This window comes from Dermacentor silvarum, chromosome 9 (assembly GCF_013339745.2).
Source record: "Dermacentor silvarum isolate Dsil-2018 chromosome 9, BIME_Dsil_1.4, whole genome shotgun sequence".
Lineage (NCBI taxonomy): Eukaryota > Metazoa > Arthropoda > Arachnida > Ixodida > Ixodidae > Dermacentor > Dermacentor silvarum.
Genome location: NC_051162.1, coordinates 74,132,712 through 74,147,360, shown reverse-complemented (window position 1 = coordinate 74,147,360; position 14,649 = coordinate 74,132,712). Strand labels below are relative to the sequence as shown.

Below are 14,649 nucleotides of genomic sequence, written 5' to 3'. Positions count from 1 at the left end.
TGTATCTTGCGCTGCGTTTGTGTGATCAGCACCACGCAATGAGCACTCTCTGCTATCTGGAATGCAAGTGAATCTCCGTGTGCAAGACGAGCCGCATTCATGCACAAACTACTTTTAGTTATCTCAAAACAGAAAAAGAAAGCAGCGTGCAGACTGCAATAAAGTGAACGCGCTGTATTAAGTGGGCACGCACTATTGTGCTGTGTCCGGCAAAGGAAGGTGTGCCATGAAGTGGTTGCAAGCAGGTGAGATGGACTGCCCGCTAGCATACCTAATTATCACGAAGGAGAGATAGAATTGGGATTTAGGTGTCGTGCACATTAGATGAGTGCCTCTGCCTTCGTTATATCAACTGCGCCCTATATGCACATTTATTAAAAGCACACGTTTTTCTCCTACAACGTTAAGTATGCTTTTTGCGGAATGCCCACTTCATTTGTGTACGCCATCTGAAAGCATGCTGTACATTATTGCAGACACGTACGTTCATGCAGACACAGACAAAGAACATATTTTTCAAAAGAGAATGATTTATTTACAACACAACAAAGTGAAAAGTGTCCAGCATAGTTTCACTGTAGGTTTTCAACACAGAATGGGGACTTATATACCCAGCTCTGACAGTAACAAATAAAAGCCACACTGCTACAGGAAATACAAAAGCAGATAGGCAGTGTTAGTGCCTGCAGCTTTTAAAATGTGAAACAAGCATAACGCATTAACTTGCACGTACTTCCTGCAGTTGCGACCAACAAGAGTTGGGCCTCTCAGTTTACCGTTTTCTTGTTCATTAAAGAAGTTTTGTTTATAACCAAAACTACATAAAATAGCAGATAACTACAACATGAGGAACAGAACACACACATGTACTAAACTTACTGTAAGGCCACATTTTCTATAAATAAGTTATCTAATGATGAATTCAGACAGCTAAGTGCTCCCAGCTTTAATGAAAAATAGCTATCCATGACTAGAATGAAAAAAAGAAAGAATGAAAGCGCTGCATGTTAATGTACAAGGTGTGTTCAAAAAGAAACCAAACTTTTGAAATAGCACGCAAACCGGCAAAGAGCACGCTGCGGCTACTGAACGCATGTAGCAGCGGGTTTAGACAACAAACTGCCATTTACCGCGTTTTGCTCTGACCATTGGTTGGTGAGCTACTGCCGCCGAAGTGCGCACGTGTACAAGCTGTTTGTTGGATTAGTGCCAAAGTAACAACGAAAGAGGATGTAGAAGAACGTGTGTGTGTGAAATTTTGCTACAAACTTGGCAAAATTTTCACAGAGACATTTCAATTGCCCAACCAAGCATATGGGGAAAACTGTATGAGTCGCACTCAGTGCTATGAGTAGTTTAAGCATTTTGAACAAGGCAGAATGTCGGTTGGTGACGATCCCAAGCCTGGACGACCTTTCACATTAACAGATGATGACCATGTCGAGAGAGTGCGTGCTGTGATTCGTGGAAATCGTCGTTTAGCTGTTTGAGAACTAGCTGACGAAGTGGGCATCAGCATAGGATCATGGCATCCTATTGTGAATGACAAACTTGAGATGCATCGTGTCAGTGCAAAATTCGTGCCGCGTTTGTTGATGTCGATCAGAAACACCTGTGTTGAAATAAGCCGGGAACTGCATGCCACTGGCAGAGATAATGAAAACTTCTGTAACATCACAACAGGCAATGAGACGTGGGTTTATGGCTCTGATATTGAAACAAAAGTGCAGTCGTCGCAGTGGGTGGGCGAACAGTCTTCTCGTCCAAGAAAGCACGCAAGAGTCAGCAAAAAAATCAAGGTAATGGTGGTGGTTTCCGACTGGAAAGATATAGTCCATCAGGAATTTGTACCACGTGGTGAGATGGTAAACAAGGCGGTCTACCAAGGAATTCTAGCGCGTTTGTGGGATGCTGTGTCCAGTAGGAAGCCTGAATTGTGGGAAACCCTGACTTAATTGTTACAACATGACAATGACCTAGTTCACGCGTCTCTCCTTGTCTGCGGCTATCTAGCAAAACATCACACTCTCGTGCCCCATCCACCGTACTTTCCAGACCTAGCCCAAGAAGCCTTTTTCGTGTTTCCCGAACTTAAAATCACGTTGAAAGGACGTCGTTTTCAACCCATAAAAGAAATTTCAAGACAATGCGACTTGAGACCTACGCGCCATCCCAGAAAAAGTGTTCCAGGAGGCTTTCAAAAAATGGATGAGATGATAGGAACAATGTATTGCCAGAAGAGGGGACTACTTTGAAGGGGCCTTGCTTAAAATGTTGTACAATAAGCAAGAAAGATGTTAAAGCAAAAGTTTGGTGCCTTTTCGAACCCACCTTGTACACATTTGAATTGAAGAACTCTTTTGGGAGCCAAGCATCATGAAGAATCTTTTGTCTTGCGGAGCACACTCTGTATACATGCCGCAGTGGTTGGGTGAATGCAGAGAGATCCAAGTGAAGTTTTTTATGAATACATTGCTAACAAGAGAAAAAAAAACATTTTTAAATATGTGTTTCATTTTGACATAATTGCTCTGTCATCACAAACACATTAGATATCATTTATATATATTCAGAGTTATTTGTCCTGATGACTCCTGGGCCTCCAGGTGACCGTCGTACCTGGAAGGAAAAAGAAATGCCACTCAATGTTAGATGATTCCAAAAACTGCATCACCTTGGCCCTCTTAGGGCTATGTTTGTTCAATAGTTGTTCGAGGCCAATATAGTAGTGATCTTGCAAGAAACAGATCTCAATGTTAAACATAAACTTCTGAGACTGCGAGATAATGATCCGAGGTCTTTTATTTGACTGCCCTCATTTTGGTGTGGCTTAAAAACCACACTTGACTGCACTGAATTGCATCTTGTTGGCGGAGAGAATAATTGTTCAGACTGTGTTGAACACCCTTGCATTGCCCTGCTACTTGACATGTGGGTTGTTGCTGTAGTGCACAGCATTGCATTGATGTGCACACATTCTCTTCCTTTCTATTTTAAATCTAGGCTCTCCTGTTGCCTTTCATTCCCTTTATACCCCTTCCTCAGCACATTCACTCGTATTTATGCCAGTGAACCTGCTTGTCTTCCTATCTTTCTACCTCCTTTCTCCAAGAGCACGTGTCAGCATTATAAAATTAGGTGTCCATGATTTACTACAGAAAGCTCAACATTCCATATCACACACTTCACATGTGAATAACTCATAAGAGATTGTGAACGACATGCGAATGTGTCTGACCTTTGAATTTACAGCATTGTATTTGAAATTTCACTGGCATTATTAGCACTAAAGTCCATCCCTAATTAATCTGAATATATGAGTGCATACACAGTGTAAACAAAGTAATCAAGCCATGACAATAGACGCAAAAACATAATGCTCTGGCAAGCAACTAAAGAGAGAAACATACATTCAGTTGCGTTCTTCACGTTATGTACAAACACATTTCACATATACTTGGCCTCTTCAAAATCAACTCAATGCGCTTGGGCTTCTGGTTTATTTCACAGTCATATTTCCTCCCACTTGCAGGTAATTATTAATAGGCCCACATTGTCAGCTGGCTCTCAGGGGCACTCATTTATGTCCCTTACACTTACTGGAATTCAGTTGTACTTGCATTTACACTGGCCTAAACTCAGAGACTTACCACTGTTCTGAAATCAGCAGAAATTAGTGAGACGCTCTCGAATGTGTGTCTATCTCTAGTGATTTTACAGCTCGTGTAAGTGCTTCAATGTTCTCCGCGCGCAAGAAATATTGTAAACACTTGTATCTTTCTGAGCCCCGCACCACTTTTGAGCTGGCAAAATATGAGCTTTTTCTTCGTGTGCTTCATCATAAGCATATATTTCCGCACTGGAGTGAACAGCCATTTTTGGCCTGATTTTCGCTTACCGGTGCGGTGGTCCACTCTAAAGTTCCAATGGAGAGCCCGGGGTTCTGCTTTCATGGGTGGCGTTCTTATTATTGTTAACGTCCCACTTTATTCCTGTATAGAAAAAAAAATTCAGTTAAGCGAGAATAAAAAGAAAATGCAGAAATTTGATAACTCGAGAAGCATAAGCTCATAAGAAGGGTCTTATTAAGGCCTATTTTGGGGCTAGTGCGTACTTCATAGTCGCAAATCAACACAATATAGCAATCACCACACAAAAGCAAAATGTCCGACTTGTAATGTTCTTTTGCTTCTTTCATAGTTTTTTTAGCTATGCATGCAGCGCTTTTATCTCACAAAATGATGTGTGGCATTATGGAACGACGCAAGTACTCAAAACCAGATTTTTCCGTCTGCTATAAAACTTGAATTTGCTACAATCGACGTGACATGTTGCGTTGTTGAAATTTTGCCAGTTGCATAGAACTTCGGCCCTTCGACAAGTAACGAGTGTACTGCTTATCTCCAAGTAATAATGTGGCAAATCCTGCGGCTAGTGCAAACCGTCACTTCGGAGCTGCTGCGTCATCGGAGTTATTTGATTACAGTCGCGTCACGCAAGCTTCGTGCTAAATTGGGCTTTGAATTTTAGTGAACTGGACGCATTAAACAGGAAAGCCAGAAATCTACGCAAACCGACACACTACACAGAGGAAAGTGCGTAACACACCAGAAATTTTTTTCAAAATATAACCGTCGTTTGACGAACTGCAACTACGAAATGCAATGAATTAATCACGCAAAGCCCACGAAAGGAATTTTAAAAAAGGCACATTTCATGGTTAGAACGCTACACGCGATTACCAGCGCCGTTATAAAACGCAAGCCCTAACGAAAATTCGCGCATGAAGTTTCAACAAATGGACACCTGACTACGCAAGAAAAAAAATCGCCTGCAATCATACATTAGGGGGAAAACTAAACGGAGCTATGCCTGCAGTTATAACTACTTCACACACCAAAATTTATAAAAAGCGTGTTCGCATTAGTACTACACGTTGATATTTAAATCACTGACATTCGTTATCTGCTGGCTCATAATAATGCAATGGTAGAAATCAAGCGTTTAGTAAGCGTAGTGTAGAGGAAACAAAAATCGACCTACCAAATAGGCACAGGTTCGCAGCTCTACAGCACGCACTCCTGGGCCCGCCGATCCAGCGCACATGGCGGCCCGCCGCCGCTGATCGCCCGTATGGCCGTCGTACTCACACGAGTTGTCGAAGTTGCACTGCTTTTTTGCAATTTCCGGTAACAACGGTGGATTTGAACATCACTGACATCACCGTGAGCGTTCACCGACGCGGCCAGATCACTTCACAACACGAACACAGTCGCATAACGTCGCCGGTACAAAGATATGACGATAATTACCGCCAAAAACAATCGCCTCGCACGCCGCCATACGCCATGTTCTCGCTCCTTCCCGGTCCGGTCGGCGCAGCCTTTCCTCCTCCTCCGCCATCAAAGCAAAGCGGAGGCGTCGACTTGTTTCTCTTCGTTCTCTCCTTTTGCATTTCGCTTTACTTTCTCCCTCAAAGCATAACCCTCACTGCTCCTTACAGCTTTTGCTTTGTAACGCTCTCTCAACGCTTCGGCGCGCTTTTTGCGCGCGAAATTTGCAAGGCTGCATATAAGCGTTGCGTCCGCTCGCGGCCGCATATAGCGGGCCTAGCCTGCCGCCGCAGCCATTGTCACGCATAATATTGCTCAAAAGTCCGTTTATATGCAGTACTTTACGCTGGAACGAAAATATACCACATATGTGCCGGACATTATATGGTATTTGACTAAGAGTGTATGGAAGACGACGACAACTACGGCACAAAGAAATAAACAGGAAGAACAAACTGAGAGAACCAAGTTTCCAAAGTAATTACTTCTGGCACAGTAAGTGGAAAAATGTGACTGCAATGTACTACATACATGACGGCCAGAAAAGATTATGGTAAGCAAAGCACATCATATTGCGGTCAAACAAACATGCCACCGTAACTGCTACAATTTGACTTGGCCACGTACTGTCTCAGTGGAATTTAATAAGAAACTAGCAGAAATAATGAGCGCGAACCCCATTTTCACACGTTTACATTTATAAAAAATTTACGCCAGAGCTCATCTCACTATTACTGTTGACACTTATGCGAATAGCAATCGAGCAACGCAGTGACAGACCATATTCCTGAAGTCACGTTTATTTCAGACGTACTTCTGGCACTTTCGTTACGTCGACTTTATGTAACATGCTTCGATATCATCCAACTTTGTCGTGGAACTCGTTTTGCGAGGTCGCCCATAAACATGGAGGCATGACGTCGACTGCATCAAGCCGACGCTAGTGGTGGTAGAATGACGAAGAAGGAATGATATCGATGGCACGACAAATGCGTGCAATGACAACATGACAATTCGATTTTGATAAATTATATTGATGGAATAATGACTACAGCATTGCGGCGATGACATGAGGACAATGAGTTGACGACTGTATGATGACGATGACACGACCAAGACGGCATCACCGGTATGACAACGAATGCATGATAGCGTCCGTGTGGCGACGACGCAGTGATGACGATGGCTCGACAGCGGTGGCATCATCACGATTGAATGACTATAGCACGTTTGCGATATAATGATGAAAGATCAATGACGTCAATCGATCAAAAGATGTGGTGTGACGACAACGTAATGGCGATGGTGAAACGGAAACGGGACGACGACGGCATGACGATAGTCGGATGTCGAAGTTACAGTGGTGACAATTAAACTGACCCCGACGGCATCCCGACTAAGGCATGACAACGATGCAGTATTAACGATGGCATGACAACGGCGTGAGGACAATCGAATGTCGAGGAGTATATGATGACAATTGTGTGACGATGCTGACGATGGCGACGATTGCGTGAAGAATACGGCATGACGAGAGTCGCACGAAGAAGCCGGAGCGACGAAGATGGCACGACCACGACAGCATGACGACGATAGTCTGACAATGGAAAAATCATAGTGTCTGTGTGACGATGACGTCATAAAATGATGGCATAACCCCGATTCAATTACGACAGCATGACTACAATGCAATCACGAAGGAGTACTGACATCGATGGAACGACGAAGGCGGTACGACGACAATGACGTGACGACTATCGGATGACGTTACCGAACGGATAACAAGGATAAAACAACCGCGGGACAACGACTGTGTGACAAAGATGGCTGAATGACGGCTGCAATGCGAGAGTCAAGTGACATAGCTTGAATGAGGACAATCCAACGACTACGATGGCATCACCCCATCCACATACCTAGTGGGCCAAGCAATTATACGACTAGAGCCAGTGGGTCAGAGTCGAAGGCATGACGACGACACCATGGCGACAGTCAGACCACAAAGCTGGACTGACGACAATAGAAGGAACACAACGCCATCACTGTGACCACAAATGCACGATGACGGTATGACGGTGATAGCGCGATGACGACTGCTTAACGAGTGTCGGATGAGAAAGCCCGAATGAGGGCAATTCAATGACCACGCTGGGATTGCGACCACGAGCTATACATAGTGGCCCTAAGCTATCAGAGAAATTGAGCCAGTGGGTCGGGGTGAAAGGCGTGACGACGACGGCACGACGAGAGTAAAATTGCGAAGCTAGAATGACGGCAATAGAATGACCACGATGGCATCTCGACTTGGAGCCCATATCTAGTGGCCAAGCAGGTATGCAAATCGGTCCGCCTGGTTTGCGTAAGAGGCAATATAGACATATAGATCGATAGATAGCTAGATAGACATATAGATAAACCGCTGACGTTGGCAAAGAATTCTATTCGTATTAAAATTGATTTTCAGTGCCACAAAGAGTTGACTCCACAAATTGGTTGTGTGCACGAAGAGGAAACACCCACACACACGTGTGCATACGCACAAAACAGTCACGTGCGCATATGCACAGAAACACTCACTCACACGCACGCACGCACGCACGCACACACACCATACACACAAGTGCTTGTCCCGTCCGTCTCACCACACTTTGTCCCGTCTTTCGCGCTTCACCAAACTAAAAAAAAATTGAAAAAAGCCGGCAGATCCCACGCCCTGTGGGAATCGATGTTATGCGAAGCAGTGTGAGGGGAGCCTACCAAGTTTACGAAACGACCATGAGAGTACGAAGACGTAGCCGGCTCTTTCATGACCTACATGACACGCATGTCATGACATTCATGTCATGAGTCCAAAGGGTCCCTTTAGCTACACCTAAGAGACCTTAGGGTGAAAGCCTTAGTCATACTCCTGACTATGACATCTACCACCATCCTTTTGTGTTTTCTTCACTAAGTACCGACGTCCGAACCCATTTCAGTGGTTTTTGAGTGTCAATATTTTTTCGCTGAGTCATTGTCATTTTTTCTCTGTCATGGTCATGACTTTGACTTCGACCAACAACCTTAGCCTTTTTCTCTACCTAGTAACCCATCCGAACCCATTCCAGTGGTTTCTGAGTGCAAATTTTTTTTCGCTGACTCAGTCATTTTTGCTGAGTCACGCTCATGACTATGAGTTCTACCATTATCCTTTAGTGTTTCCTTCACTTAGTGTCCACGTCCGAACCAATTCCACTGGTTTTTGAATGTTAATCTTTTTTCGCTGAGTCACTGTCATTTTACTGAGTCATGCTCATGACTATGACTTCTGCCAGCATCCTTTAGTGTTTCCTTTCGTTAGTACCCACGTCCGAACCCATTTCAGTTATTTTTGATTGCTATACTTTTTTCGCTGATTCATTGTCATTTTTGCTGAGTCGTGCTCATGATATGACTTCTACCATCATGCTTTAGTGTTTCCTTTACTTAGTACCCCCGTCCGAACCCTATTTCAGTGGTTATTGAGTGTTAATCTTTTTCCCTGGGTCATTGACATGACCTACATGACACGCAAGTCATAACATTTATGTCATGACCTATCACTTCTGTTCGTCGTACACTCCTGTCATACTATACCAATTTTGGTACCTAGCAAGGTAACGAAACGACCACGAGAGCACCAAGACGTAGGCGGCTGTTTCATGACTTACATGACACGCGTCATGATATTCATGTCAGGACATATCATTTATGTTCGTCATATACTCTTGTCATAGTATGCCAATTTTGGTGCATACCAAGTTAACGAAACAACAATGAGAGCACAAAGTCGTAGCGGCTAGATAGATAGATAGATAGATAGATAGATAGATAGATAGATAGATAGATAGATAGATACTGTCAAAGTAGCAAATGTTCGCCAAGAAATGCTTCGCATTTAAAAAAAAACGCGGGCGCGGGAAGCGGTAGACGTCGGGCGTACCTTTAGCCACAGCCATAAAGAAAACGAAGTCCTGTGTATAAGTGAATCTGACCACTATGTACGATGAAATAGTCTAGCGCAGAACAGGGGTGACTGGACTTTTGGGCATCATACATTTTCCCGATGGTGTATAAAAACAATTCGATAAAACGTTATCACCATTGTGATGCTTCATTAACGCTGACGCAATCTTCGACAAGTTTGGCACCCATATTCCACGTGACCGAAATGTTCCCTACACAATGACCCTAACGTACGATGAAACGACAACGTGCCTTTAACGAACCTGTCACAACCTGTTGGTTGTGCGTCATCGTGCTTCAAGGATATTTTTAGCGCGTTACAAAACCTTTTCACGAGCTAGGTAAGTGTTTATGTTTTTTTTTTTTTGACGTTAAACTTTAGGTTACGTGGTGCGCATTCCCAGAATTGCTGTTGAAAAAGTCGTATTTTTCACTACTTGCTGGCCTAGACCTATTTCTAACCAATTTCATTGTACAATGCATTTTTTCGGCGTCAGACTTCGGGGAAAGTGGTCGCTGCCTTTATTATGCAGTTCGGAACACACGATTCCGCTGTACAATATACAAAAGAAATTTTGCATGGTACGTTAAGTTGAACCCCTATATTATTTTCTTTTTGTCTTCTTTTCCAACAAGCGCTGTACATTTTTCTGTAGGCGAGGAATACAATGCCAAAGTTTACGTCACAATATTGTGTGCGCTTGCAGCAGCGTTTTGTTTCTTGAAGTGCCATCGCTTTGTTGTACTGTTTTAAGCAGAGCAAGAAACGAAGTGCCAGCACTTATCTTTTTGGTCGTAGATCTCACCGAGAAACACAACCTTAGTAACGTAAAGGCGCCTTCTTTTCCAGAGAACACTTGTCTTGTTGTGCTTTTGCGCGTCTTTATAAGGCAGGGTATTTACACTAAAGGAACTCTTTCGTGAATTTGGACATGAATATTATTCGGCGATTATCAGCGTCAATAAATTTGCCCCTATTAGCTGAAACTTTTTGTTGCAGCAAGATAAACAATGAGCTGCCTTCAATATTATTTTTTTTTCGGCGGCTTGACCGTGCTCCATACAAAATCAAGATGTGAACCAATACCTTATTTGGAGTGATGCGCGCTCAGTAAGCATGTGTACCTATTCTCGCAGTTAAATTTGGCCAATATTTAAAACGCTGCCCGAGCATTCAAGGAGGGTGCGACACCATCAGAAATGGGCAGTTCTACAAGCCGTGGCATGTTTTAGAAACTTCCACTGCCACGCGCGAGCCTGCACATCAAATGCTCTTTAACGCGAGAGCGTTAAGGGCCCCGTGACGCAGAAAATCCGGTGTCGGCAACCGGCTTCGGCGTGCGATGCCGGCGGATGTTGGAGAAAATCATACCAACCACGCAGGCGCTCCGAATATATTTAGGTACATGTGAATGCCACGTCTTCTTATATGACATGCGATATATGCGGGTTATATTGCCACACCATTATATCATTAATGTTGCTCATACGTTGTCTTGCATTCTTGGCAAAGCTATTGCTCGCAGTTTTGAGAATGATAATCCACAAACAAATGCCATGAAACAAAACACCCACAGCACATGCCTTTTAAGTTAAATCTTCTCAGAATGAAATATTAAAAGTAGCAAAACAAGAACGGAAACCTGAAAATTATGCAATTTTTTTGGCGCGGATGTCCAATATCTCCGGGATTGCCCCACGCAAGACGCCGCGTTTTTATCAAAAAGCTCGCCTTCGTGCATAGCGTTTGCCGCCAGTGTTTCCCGGAAATCATTACGGTTGCTTAAGCTGCAGTTGTCGGGAAGCGTAAGAAGCAGTCGGGGATCTTTGAATGCCATCGCGTTCCACTGTTAAAAGCGAAGCTTAAGCGTCCTGCAATTTTTCTTCCTTTTTGGGTGTCCTTTACTGTGAACGCAGAAAATTTCTACGTAATAAGTGGTAGTGGGATCACGATGGCGGTAAGACACGAGTGCCTGACAAGTGTGTGACGACAATGGCCTGACGGCTGATGGCATGACGAGAGTAGGATGAGAAAACTACAATGAGGATGATGGAACGACTACGAGGACATCACGACCACCTGGTGGCCGAAGCTATTAGACAACTTAGGCCACTGAGTCGACATAGAAGCCGTGACGAAGTCAGCATGGCGAGAGTCACATGACGAAGTTGGAGTGACTATAATAGAATGACCACAACGGCATGACAACCATGAGCGCATACCTAGAGGCTCAAGCTGATAGACAACTGAAGTCATTGGGACGGCGTAAGTGGATATATGGATAGATAGATTGATAGATAGATAGTGACATGTGTACTTGTTTATCATTCAGCGGTGAACGCTTTTCACGGGCTAACAAATGTTAAACGTTATTGCTCGGCGCAGGACGCACCTGAGATTTCATCGCCGTTGACGTCATACGGAACCTCACGGTGACGGCGACGGTGACGCCAACGGCAGAAATCCGCTTTGGAGTGTCCATATAATTGCTATCGCATTAAAATTTCCAAAAAAGCTAATACCTAATTTTAAGCCTTCAGTTACTGCTGCAGCACGCCCCGACACAGCATCCAGTGTCCTAGTACTCAGCGGCACACCCGTGGGATCATCAAGTAGGGCGCCAAAACATTTAGCCATGCCTTACAGAATTTTCCAATCGAGAAATCCACCACCGTTGTTTTTTTCACGTGCTTGAAATGCAGATATCTTGCATAATTATATGTAAAAAAATAAATGCAATTCTCAAAGATAAAATAAAACTCCGCCACGTGAAAGCATTGTCATGTTGTATAAAGAACAAAAAAATATTCTTAGAAACAGCCGACACAATGATTGGTTGCTTTCACTATTGTCGCATTGTTCTATCAAGATATCGTATTGCACTATTTAATGGCATGTTTTCCTCGAGAGCTCGAGAAAGCAGCCCAGTGCAATTTATTTTGTACCAGTAATTTGAAAGAACTGCGCTCTGCGTTATTGTCTTCAGCACAGTTGAAAGAAGCCGGTGGCATATAGAAATTTGCGCAGCCGAGGTCAGACAACACTGGTTACCACAAGTAACGTTACTCAAGCTTGACTTCTGCTCAAGCATGAAAGCAGATATTAGAAATATAACCCTTATGCTCATTGGAATGACTGGTAAGCATCGGTCTTGGTAGTCGTGCGAACACATCCAATCATTACGCATGCAGCGCCTTGGTTAAGGCCTACCCTGAGATTTTGGAATTATGTATTCTTTATATCTAGTGATCAAAGTATGTAGCAAGAAATTTTTGTACCATTATAACCGTACTCATTCTGGTTAATTGGATATGTGCAGTGTGCGCTTGCTTATTAACACTTGTAATGTAGACGACGTTTTTTTTTTTTTTTACAGCGGGGCTGTTTAAGCTTTTCGTGTCCCTGCGTAGCGCTCGCAAAACTCGCCTAGCGATGACGTCACTGCGCACAGCTGCGCCTCGCTTCACCTTGTGATAGGAAATCGATAACCAATCAATCGATAATCGATCAATAATTAAGAAATTCCAGAAAATGCGTGGGACGACTTGGTGGTGCTTAGCCTAGCCGAAATACGGGGCCAGTACCTTGCGATAGTCAGTCGATAGCAAATAAATAGGTCATCGATAATCGATCAATAATCAATAAATTTCGGAAAGACACACTCCGTAAGGCCACGACCAGCTAAGTGCCCGTCAGCTCCGCTGTTTCTTTAGCCTTGCCCCACTAGTGCAAGCAACGCAAATTTTTTTATCAATGAAATGAGGGCTTCAAAGTTAAAAAAAATAATGGGGCGTTACGTGATAAAACGACGATATGGTCAAGACGCACACCGTATTTGGGGATTGTCGCTTACATGACCACATGAGGTTCTTTACTGCGCTCCCAATGCAAAGTACACGATCGTTTTTGTATGTCGCGCCCGTTGAAATCGGCCTCTGTGGCTGTGATTTTATCGGCGCAGCGTCACAGCCACTAAGCCACCACGGCGGATATATAGGCTTCAAAATTGTTGCTGATAGAACAGTGGGGATAGAGAGGATGGTATATTTCCGTTATCTATAAAATGGCTTTAATGTATATACAAATATACAGCAGTATTCACGTTAATTGCATATATTTGGTTGATTAATCAATAGAGTAAATTATGTGAACGAAGTGCGCACATATATGCATTCACATATTCAGCTGCATACATTGTAGCCGTTTCCTCTGGAGCTCTGATGACCATGACTTATCCTATGTGGTACGCTAATCAGCAGAGACCTACCTAATGTGACTTTTCGCGTCCTAAAAACAATGTTTTTAGGACGCGAGCAGTTCCTTAAAATACCTTTTATTTTGAAATTGTATAATATGCAGGCGATTTTGTGATGTGTATGATTAACGTTCCTTGTGAAAGTATATCAAACATTTCATGTTGGTTGCTGTATTTTTCTGCATCTTTTTTTTAGCTGACCTCTGCAGCAGCACACGTCATTCCTACACTCTGCCCAGCTGCAATGCCATATTAAGAAGCGTAAGATTATACTTTTCTGTGTACTGCGCGCTATTGCTTCTTCTGCGTCTGCCATGCCATTTTTCTATAATTAGTTTAAGAAATCTTCTGTCAGGTGCACTAAATATGATTTCTTTTTCTGCATAGAATATTAGGTGACCTTAAGAAAATATAAACTTGCCCCTATAGTTATTACTAGAAGATGCAGAGGATCGTGTCACATTTTTATCTTTCTCTCTCATTAGTGCACGTGAACGCACTACTGCTAAATAGTATATTCATCACCAAAAGCCAAATCCTACTAGGTATTGACAATGAGAGCACAAACCGATATGGGAGAGGCTAGAGCACTGCACGGGCTCGGGCTTACCTGAAAGCCCGAGCCCGGCCCAGCCCACGGGTTTTTTCACGGGCTCGGGCCGGGCTCAGGCACGGCATGTGCTTTTTGACTCGGGCCCGGGCCGGGCTCGGGTTTTTTGACGCGGGCCCGGGCCGGGCTCGGCTTTTCTGGTGGTGTGCATGTAATGTGCAGCGAGGTATTCTCGGGTGTCTCAACTCCTGAAAACATTATTTTTCGGTCTTAGGCCGGGTTCGGGCCGGTTTCGAGTCGGGCTCGGGCCGGGCTCGGGCCGGGCTCGGGTCTCGCCATAAAATTTTGATCGGACTCGGGCGGGCCGGCCAACGTAAAATCGGCCCGTGCAGTGCTCTAGGAGAGGCATTTGAAGGCATCCAACTGAAACGGTGTTATAAAATATAAACTCATGCTCTATTAAGAAACTATTCCTCTTACATATTATACATTACATAAACCTGCACCTCGTGGCGATAAACCTGCG

At 43.8% G+C, this 14,649-nt stretch overlaps 1 protein-coding gene and 1 long non-coding RNA gene across 6 annotated transcripts in view; one reads left to right on the top strand and one right to left on the bottom strand.

The window, feature by feature from the left end:
* Positions 1-2,448: 2,448 nt before the first annotated feature.
* On the bottom strand, positions 2,449-3,993 carry LOC125940199 (uncharacterized). The gene is made up of 2 exons (XR_007463434.1): positions 3,899-3,993; positions 2,449-2,619 (listed from the first exon to the last, which is right to left on the bottom strand). It is a non-coding gene; the product is annotated as an uncharacterized LOC125940199 (long non-coding RNA).
* An 8,240-nt stretch (positions 3,994-12,233) lies between these two features.
* The window catches only part of LOC119465322 (uncharacterized), a 95,936-nt gene continuing 93,520 nt past the window's right edge, over positions 12,234-14,649 (top strand). For 2 of the 5 annotated variants that reach the window (XM_037726123.2, XM_049656347.1), the window contains exons 1-2: positions 12,234-12,456; positions 13,770-13,834. In XM_037726123.2, coding sequence (XP_037582051.1) covers positions 12,408-12,456; positions 13,770-13,834 — 114 coding nt within the window. In that variant the 5' untranslated portion in view covers positions 12,234-12,407. The remainder of the gene's footprint in view (positions 12,457-13,769; positions 13,835-14,649) is intronic. The other 3 variants (XM_049656349.1, XM_037726125.2, XM_037726124.2) reach the window with 3 other exon arrangements.